General features: G+C 30.0%; 1 protein-coding gene across 2 annotated transcripts in view; it reads left to right on the top strand.

The window, feature by feature from the left end:
* The window catches only part of LOC106467041 (histone-lysine N-methyltransferase SETMAR-like), an 18,803-nt gene extending 10,075 nt beyond the window's left edge, over nt 1-8,728 (top strand). Inside the window, exons 1-3 of one of the 2 annotated variants that reach the window (XM_013927352.2) lie at nt 1,648-2,040; nt 4,502-4,768; nt 7,772-8,728. In XM_013927352.2, coding sequence (XP_013782806.1) covers nt 1,834-2,040; nt 4,502-4,768; nt 7,772-7,972 — 675 coding nt within the window. In that variant the 5' untranslated portion in view covers nt 1,648-1,833 and the 3' untranslated portion in view covers nt 7,973-8,728. Of the gene's footprint in view, nt 1-1,647; nt 2,041-4,501; nt 4,769-7,771 lie in introns of those variants that run through there. The other variant, XM_013927353.2, reaches the window with a different exon arrangement.
* The last annotated feature ends 1,368 nt before the right edge of the window (nt 8,729-10,096 follow it).

Here is a 10,096-nt window from a genome sequence, read left to right as displayed (position 1 = left end):
GAATCGTTCGTTGTGAATTATAACGTTTGTTTAAGTTATAGCGTGACTGTGGAAATTAAGTGTATTGCAAAGTTGTATTGAGAAAGAATAAACTAGTTTTATTTAAGAAAGGACTTGTATCGCTAAAGTTTCTTCGGAAAGAATTTCTACGGAAAATTGACAAACGAACACAGAGATGTAACAATATGTATTTGAAAAAAGAACAGAGAGAAATGCTTCATAATGACAGTATGATATTTTCCGGTATGTAAATTTCCTGCAGAATATTCAGTTAGGGCTGATTAACTAGAAGTCCAGAGAATATCGAGTTACGAATTTTGAAGTGTTATTTTGTTTATCATTAAATTCTAATTGAGTCTGTCGTGAAGAAAGTGTCGAAAAGCTGATAGTTACAACAAGAAATTTTATTAAAACCAGTAGCTGAAATTACAAACACGCTGTGCAAGACATTGCGTGTTTTTTATAGCAAAGCCACATTGGGCTATCCGCTGTGTCCACCGAGGGGAATCGAACCCCTGAGTGTAGCGTTGTAAATCTATAGACTAACCGCTGTCCCACCAGGGGACCTATACAGAACAAAATAAGGGCAAGTTTGTGGTGGGTGTGTTAAACTGACAACAGAAGACTGGAGAAGCCTTTAATAGCTTTCTCTTACCAGTTCGTTGTGCTCCCTTTCCCTCCTGTAGGCTACACTAAGTAACCTAATATAAAAACTAAAATAGATCTCAAGTTAAACTGAAATACAAATGCATGTTGAGCAAAAATAAACTAACTGATACTGAAAGTTCAATTTAAGTCGGCCAACAAGTTAATGTTAACGAAACCTACCAGTTATCAGCGCTTTCAAAGTTATCCTAATAAGGGTAAACCTGGCTTTAAGTATAAAATACAATATAATTAACAAAGCCAGATTTACGCACGTGACCTTCATCCACTACGCTATGAACACAATGGAGTGATAGCCTCTAACCATTATATAGTCCACTGGCGGAAAAGAGGACTGTCTTTATCAAAACTTCACAATATATATTTTCTGTAAGAAAACATGGCTTATCGCCACTTAGCTAATCCACGTCTTGTATGCAGTAAAGTTCAATTGCTTACATGAGCGATTCTCTGCGTCCAAACTGAACTGCAATGAAATACAGAAATTGCGGAAAATTAACATATTAGCTAGGGAGAGGGGAGCTAGCGCATGATACAGTTCTGTAATACAAAAAATGAAAACACTGTTCATGTATTTTTCGCATTGTTGTAAAAAAAGAAGCTTAAATCAGATAGTGAAGGTGTTAGGAAAATTGAAAATTAAATAAGATCAAATGTCATAATTTTCAAATTTTATTTACTTACTTTGTGATATAGTAGTTTTGGAATACACACACACATGTATATACATAAATACATTTAGCGCATACAAATTATACAAGGAAACAAAAGTATATTGCAAGGTATATGTCAAACATGTATTATCTCATTATCGAACTTTGAAGTTACAAGCATTATTTTTGAATCATGCAAACTGTCTCCTAGAAGGTCGGCAATAAACAATATATGCTAAAGATAACGGACCTAATTAATTAATTACATCGCTAAAATCTGGGTCTCGATGCTCAGTGGTGTACAGAGGCAAATAGCCTATTCTGTAGCTTTGCCCTAAAACCAGAAAAATCATTGAGATAGTGAATAAAACTTGTCAATAGGTTTTTAATATAAGTACTTTAGTAGTAGGTAGTATTACAAAGTCTAGTCTTAAGTGTAACCGCTAGACCCAAGAACGTGTGTATGTATTTTAATTTTTAAGTACTATGACAAAGTAGGTTTTAAAATTATAGGATGGACGAAGCTTTGAAATTCACGGTGGACCACTATTTTGAAAGTGAAGTTTTGGAGAAGCTACTTTCCGATCAGCATCACAGAAAAATTTCAATGGAAGAAAGTTTAAGAATCGATCGTTCTTTCCGTCATGCAGCCCATTGTTTTATATGTGCACCTCTAAACAAATTGGTTTTAGGAAAATACCCAAGCCATGCTTCAGTTTTGGTAAATTATGAGTTCAGTTTAGAAATTAGAGCAATAACTAAGATATGCGCGTTGAAAATGAAAACATTCATGAAGATTTTATATTCATTATACCAGTCTACTGTTGATAGTACTGTTAGTGTTACTATGTAAATATGTTACTGTTACTACTACTACTACTACTACTAGTAGTGTTAGTTAGAAAAAAACACACCATAGACACTTGCGAGTTGCAGTTAGATATCAAAGTACAAATGACGGAAATAGAGGGTTACCAATTCCACAGCTTATTATAGACTATAGTACTATCATACAGTGTTTCTATTCAACATTTGACATGTAAATAATAAATTATTATACATATAATTTGTTTATATTTTGAGCTAGAGCATGCCAGACAATAAAATTGTCAAATGGTAAATTTTATGGATTTAGTTTGACTATAAGGTAGCTATGTGTTGTTTTAGTTATTAAATATTAATGTCAATTTCCCACATTTTTCATTGCTCTATCCCTACAGTGATATAGTATTATTTGTAGAAAACAGAGGAAAATATCAGGAATTTGGTTTTAACCTTGAAGCAAGGCTGAATCTTCTGCTCCACAAATACTTTCTCACTCTGACAGTTTCGTGGTGTTTCGCTCTTCTGTACATTCTTGCATGTTTGGTACAGTGGAAAATGTAGAAATATGGTAGGAAATTAGCTTTCTCCTTGAAAGCAGAAAATAGTGATCAATGAACATGTTTTTGATTGGAAGAATGTCTTAAATGGGGTCTCACCATGGTCTATTTTAGGATCTTAGTTAACATTATTTCAGTGATTTTAATATATCAACAAATTCTTCAGATTTGCTGATACTAAGGTTCTGGTTAAGGTTGATAATGTTTCTTTAATTCAGAAGAATCTGTAAAATGTTTTAATTTTAGAAAATATAATGTGATGCAGGAGATGGAAACTTGAAGTATTTTCTCTGACTGCTGAGAAAGCTAAAGATTTTATTGCAATCACTGATGAAATCTTGAAACCTTTCACCGAATGTTCAATGTAACAGAAAAAAAACTACTAAAGGAGTGTTAGGATTATTCATAAGATATTTAGAAATCTAAGAGTAAGAATTTATAAAAATGCTGTTGTTTCCATGAACAAGATTGGTAAGGTCTCATAAAAACGACATAAAGAAGCAAAGTGATAGAAGACCATTTACTCATAGAAGCCACTTAGATAACTATTACTGGTAGTTCTCTTAAAATGACGTAAAGAAGCAAAGTGACAGAAGACCATTTTACTCATAGAGGCCACTTAGATAACCTTTACTGGTGAGGTCTCTTAAAATGATGTAAAGAAGCAAAGTGACAGAAGACCATTTTACTCATAGAAGCCACTTAGATAACCTTTACTGGTGAGGTCTCTTAAAATGATGTAAAGAAGCAAAGTGATAGAAGACCATTTACTCATAGAAGCCACTTAGATAACCTTTACTGGTGAGGTCTCTTAAAATGACGTAAAGAAGCAAAGTGACAGAAGACCATTTTACTCATGGAGGCCATTTAGATAACATAGCCACTTTTTGGTCTAACTCTGAATTAACTTTTAATAATGGCCTGGATTTGTGTCTGTCTGCTCATCTGTTTATTTTAGGTATTGTCTAAATTAGAATATCTTTAAATGATGCTATTTCCAATAATGAGAATGTTGATTACTTGTATATCTTTTCCTCGCTTGGCTCATTTCTGCCGTCTTTTTGAAGGTTTAAGTCACTTTGTTTCAGTTTATAGGGATTTCACTGCATTTATCTATATGGTTTTCAGATTCTTTTTTACTGTAGATTTACTTGTAATGTGTAATGGACCTTCATAATTTCTTCAGGATTATTGGTTCACCTGTGTTTCATAACCTATCTGATCTTTTTTGGTGTGTTTTTTTAAACTATAGATAATATTCCAGATTTAAAGTTCTCGTAGAAGATTTGCTTTCATCTTGTGTATGTCTTGAGCAGATGTATTTTCATACAAATTTTTTGCAGGTTGTCATTTATAATTTTTCTTATACATTACCATAACTAATATTGATGGCTATTAATATTTTTATTTACTAATAATTTACTATTAATAGTTTTATTTACACCATTGTTCTGTTCTTTCCATTATATGTTATTCTTTAACATCTACCTCTAGAATTTTTAATATATCAAACTTTCTTATGAGCAAAATAAATACATATATATATTTATTACATGAGCTTGAATCAAAAATGTTAGGCATTTTTTGGATAATCCAATCTTATTATAGTTTCATTGATTTATATCTAATGAAAGTTAAACTTTTGTAGCTCTAATGAAGCTTTGTATGAAATAATACTAATGATATGTTATTATTGTTTGTAGCCTAGTTGAATGCTGCCTTGTTTTGCAAAAGAGTTGTAAGTTATAATGATGATGGCATGTTATTTCATATAGTCACCCAACTGATAATTTTTTCCAGATGCAGTTACGGTTTGATGGACTGTTGGGATTTCCTGGTGGTATCATAGAAAGAGAGGAAGATATTGTTTGTGGCCTAAATCGTGAATTACAGGAAGAAATAAATCTGGATTTAGGCAGATTTATGGTCAGAGAAGCAGATCACTTAATTTCACATGTAAACCACCGTCACAAGTTTGTTTTTCATTTTTACAGTTTACCTGTGACATTTGAAGAGTTTCGTGCTATCGAAAAACAAAATCTGGAAGCAACCGATTATGGCAATGAGGTTACCACTTTTTTTCTCAAAAATATTATTTGTAGAACTGTAGTCAAAATATGTGTGCATTGTAGTGTTAATAATTAAAAAAACTTTTTTTGTTTTGTTCCACCAAATTGTTTATTTTCATAGTTTTCAATGTTTTTGTGTAAGTGAAGGATTCAGGGCTTCTTTTTTAAATTAAATGTAAAGTGTAAAAATCAAGAATATTGCAAAATATTCCACTTGATTCATTTTTGGAATCTTTTTTTTTTAAATTGTTGAATTTCACCCACAAAAAAAGATGACCAAAACTTTGTTATGGTGTAGTTATTAAAGGGGGAAAAAATTATAGCTGGTTTGTGTTTATTATGTATTAATGTAAAACTGATGGCTGTTAATAAATACAATTCTAAGCTAAGTTTTGATAATTAGTAAATGTAAATGGCTTCATTTGAGTCACAGGAACTTTCTTATAACATAAACAGTGAGTGAAAATACTTGAAAACAGTTCCAAACCTGCACATTAGGTAATTACAGTTACAACCGACAGCGACTTTTTGAACTACTCAGTCTAGCTTCATCACAGCACTGACTGTCTTAGCCTTACTATACATTGCATTTATGTGTAATAAATAATAACTTCTTGTACTCTTGTAATATCTGTTTACTTTGTTTAACACAGGCATTTAGTTTCTGTGTTTATTCTCTGCCATTTTGTTAAAGGACAATTAAAAGTAATCAATTTCTTTGTATGTGAAACACCCAGATTTTAATATAGTCAGAACCTATGTGTTGGGAAGTTAATTCTACTCCTCAGTTAAATATTGAAAGTACATAATATCTTTATCAAGAGGCAAATATTATATGAAATAAAAACAATTACAAGAAACAGGTGAGGAATTTTTAGCAAAATAAATTAGTTAAGAACAAAACAAACATCTAAATTAAAATGTTAGAAATATAGTTTACAGCAATATGTTCAGGTAAATATAATATATTGGTCTAGTACTATGTCCTGTTTTAATGATTATTTATTGTGTACCTAACAATTTAACACTATTTCTTATAGTGTATCTTACACCTTATTGACCTTTCTTATAGTATGTCTTACACAGTAATGCTTCTTCTTATAGTATATCTTACATCTTAATACTGTTTCTTATAGTATATCTTACATCTTAATACTGTTTCTTATAGTATATCGTACATCTTAATACTGTTTCTTATAGTCTATCTTACAATTTAATGTTGTTTTTTATAGTATATCTTACATCTTAATACTGTTTCTTATAGTATATCTTGCATCTTAACACTGTTTCTTATAGTATATCATACATCTTAATACTGTTTCTTATCGTATATCTTACAATTTAATACTGTTTCTTATAGTATATCTTACACCTTATTGACCTTTCTAGTATATCTTACATCTTAATGCTGTTTCTTATAGTATATCTTACATCTTAATACTGTTTCTTATAGTATATCTTACACAGTAAAGCTTCTTATTATAGTATTACTATAAGAAACAGTATTAAATTGTAAGATATACTATAAGAAGAAGCTTTACTGTGTAAGATATACTATAAGAAACAGTATTAAGATGTAAGATACACTATAAGAAACAGTATTAAATTGTAAGATATACTATAAGAAACAGTATTAAGATGTAAGATATACTATAAGAAACAGTATTACTGTGTAAGATATACTATAAGAAACAGTATTAAATTGTAAGATATATCTTACACAGTAATGCTGTTTCTTATAGTATATCTTACAATTTAATGCTGTTTCTTATAGTCTCTTATATCTTAATGCTGTTTCTTATAGTATATCTTACATCTTAATACTGTTTCTTATAGTATATCTTACACAGTAATGCTGTTTCTTATAGTCTCTTATATCTTAATGCTGTTTCATATAGTATATCTTACATCTTAATACTATGTCTATTAAGTGTAATATATTTGTGTAATAAGTCATAATGTGTGTGTGTTTTGTGAAACATGACAGTAAATGATGTTTTGCAAACCTTGTGAGGGAATTATGGCTAAAATAGATTTTTCTCTCTTGATCTTTTCCCATTAAGCTGAGTTTAAATGAAGTCCATTTTGAGAGTATCATAGTATAAATTAGTATTTGTGTAAATCTTAAGTGTTTTGTTCTTTAAATATACAACCTGTTATTTGTAATGTACAGTATTGCAGTGATTGGTTAGTAAGGTGCAAGTTTTAATATCGCAAAATTGAAATCCACAGTGATGATACCAGTCACTGATAAATGACTCATGCAATGTACTTTACAGTTAGAAGAAACAGTAAAAATTTAATTTTATATTTACCACACTGTGTTTGTTCTTTAAATATACAACCTGTTATTTGTAATGTACGGTATTGCAGTGATTGGTTAGTAAGGTGCAAGTTTTAATATTGTAAAATTGAAATCCACAGTGGTGATACCAGTCACTGATAAATGACTCATGCAATGTACTTTACAGTTAGAAGAAACAGTAAAAAGTTTAATTTTATATTTACCACAATTTAGCATCTGCAGATATTATATATAGGAAAACCAGTGCTATAGGAGCACCTTAAGATGCTATAATAAAATGTGAATGCTGTAAAATTGACCTGTAGTGGTTGCAAATTTGTGCAGTAATGACAGCTTTCTTTTCAGACATTCAAAATTAATTTTTATACAAGGACTTTTAATAAGACAAGACTAATACTTTAATTTCATACTGGAGTAAGAAACGTGATTATTGAAGTGATTTTTCCCATCTTTGTTTGAATTAAAGGGTTTTTATTAAGTTAGCCTCAAGAAAAATGGATAAGTCATTCATGAATACTGTGATTGTTATATACAAGATACTAACTATCAGTACTTCATATTTTTTATCTGTATTAGAAGTGTATCGGGCTGTGCACATATTTATAAGAGAAAATGCATATATTGTCTGGTTGTATACTTGGATATTGATATAACTGACAGAAGAATAATGTATGTACTTATCTTTCTACTTGGCAGACACTGGGTATCTTAAGAGTTCCTCTTTACACAATGAAAGATGGATACCATGGTTTAGCAGCCTTTCTAAATCAACAGTTTGTGGGTAATGCTAAAGATCAACTTTTATATGGACTTGCAAAACTGAAGATTTTAACTCCTGAAGAACTGTCAGAAGCGATTCATAAGAGCCAGGCATTAAAATTAACAAAGGCTTATTAAGATGGAAAATGATAAATTATTAAAGAGCTTTATATATATATATATATCAGTTTTATGTCTTTAATAGTTAGTCTTCAGTGAAGAAATTCTTATAAGAAAAATAAGTTAATTTTAAGAAAATTCTTGACTTCTAATTACATAATTTAAGGATTCATTTGTGTGAAAAATATGTTTTGTAGTACAAGTGTGAGATTTTGTTTATATTAAAAATAGGCTTATTAGTAATAGTTAAGTTAAATATGGGTAGTATGCTTAAAAAAAAGAGCAAATAAATAATAGTAAAAGTAAGATAAGAGCATTTCTTCTTTTCCAAAAGAAGGTGATAAGAAATTAGTACTTCCTCCTCAAATAAGATTTTTAATAGTATGCATTTATAATACATTCTGTTACTTCAAATCATGTATTCAAATATCTTAGGTTTATCTCAGTGTTGCAAATCATTCCAGTGCAAAATATTAACATCAAAATCACTCAATATCTAAATAGTGACTACAGAATAAATTATGATTTTTGATGGGAAATTCAATTAAATCTTAATATTTCTTTTCAGATTTCATTTTTTAATGGAGGTTCAAGTTCATATAGCTTTATTTGAGTATTTTTTCTGTTTTCATTCATAAATTATAAGATGAAATGGTTTTGATGTGTGTGTGCTAGAATCAGGTTAACTGAAGAAAAGTTGTATTTTTGGTAGTTAAACTTTAAAAATTGACATTCCTAAACAAACAATAAAAGCCTGAAACAAAAACATCTGTAGATGCTGCCGTCAAAGTTGTTGTTATTTTATACTTAGTTCTAACATTTTGTTTAGTTTTTCTGTACTCAGAACAATAACCATATACTCTTGTGAAGTACATTAATTTTGGTTGACAGTATAAATTTATTTCATCTATAGCTTTGTGAATTATATTATAGCATTTTAATATAATTTGAAATGTTTCCTTGCTAAACTAAAGACATGCACAGACACATGATGTTCAAGAATTATTTGACATATTACAAACGTAAACCATGATAAGGCAGTGACAATTATGAATCTATGGTTAGTGGTAGATGAAGGGCATGTGTATTCAGTTTTTTGCGATAATAAGTGTAATCATGGTCACAAAATTCGTCGTTAACAAACATGATGACAAGTCAAGAGAAGGTTATGTGCATCAAAGTGATCATGCTGTGTTTCTTTCATTCTGGGACATTTTATAAATACACCACGAAAAAATATCATGAAACTCTACTTTGGAGAATTCTGTGCCAAAAAATTAGTGAAACTTACAAAAGCAGTAAATATAAATTTTAAAATTGTTGGGGGCAGTAGAAGATGGACACACTTGTAAAAACATTACTTTTAAAAAATTATATTTAAGTTGATGAAAGTAAAAAGTACATAGTTTAGTTTCTACTATGATGTATGAATTTAAAAAAAGAAAGAAATTCATCGTTTCATGGCATCATGTTGTTTACTTGGATATTGATATAGCTGAGAGAAGAATACAGTTCATCTATGAATTTTGAAGCTTGAAGTTTCAGAATTTCTACTGTGGAACTGAATCTGTCAAATGAAAGTGACTGGTGTAAATTTAAACACTATGTTATGAACTTAATTTTTAGTAGTATATATATAGTAATGTAAATATACGGGTGTGTTGAGCTAAGGATATATATATATTCGAAACAAGTTAAACGTATATAAAAACAATTCTTTACACTATGGAGATCATAGTTGTATCTAACACTCCACAGTTCTCTTCTTGTTTTCAAAAGTCCACTTAGGCCAATTCAGTTGCTTTAGAATTCAGTTGACAAGCCAAACTATTTTTATCGCAATAGTATCCGTGTATAATTCACTTACGCTGTCGCATGAGTTACCATAGTTGTATCCTGAACTTCCAATAATCATCTACCTTTTGTCAAAGTCCACACAGGTGGGTTCAATTAGTTTAGAACTTCTTTCAACAAAACAAATTATTCTCTTTATCTCTTTCAAACTGTTAATCTCACACTAACATATCAACCATTTGGTTATTCACTCCCACAATGGTTAACTTTATGTTTTTTAGCTTTTCTCTGACCGAACTTCTCTTTCACATGATTTTACTTTTACTCTCTTTCCGCTCGTCTGGTCAC

The sequence above is a fragment of the Limulus polyphemus genome, unplaced genomic scaffold (genome assembly GCF_000517525.1).
Source record: "Limulus polyphemus unplaced genomic scaffold, Limulus_polyphemus-2.1.2 Scaffold2467, whole genome shotgun sequence".
In the NCBI taxonomy this organism is placed as follows: Eukaryota; Metazoa; Arthropoda; class Merostomata; order Xiphosura; family Limulidae; genus Limulus; species Limulus polyphemus.
This window is presented reverse-complemented; position numbering and strand designations above follow the sequence as displayed.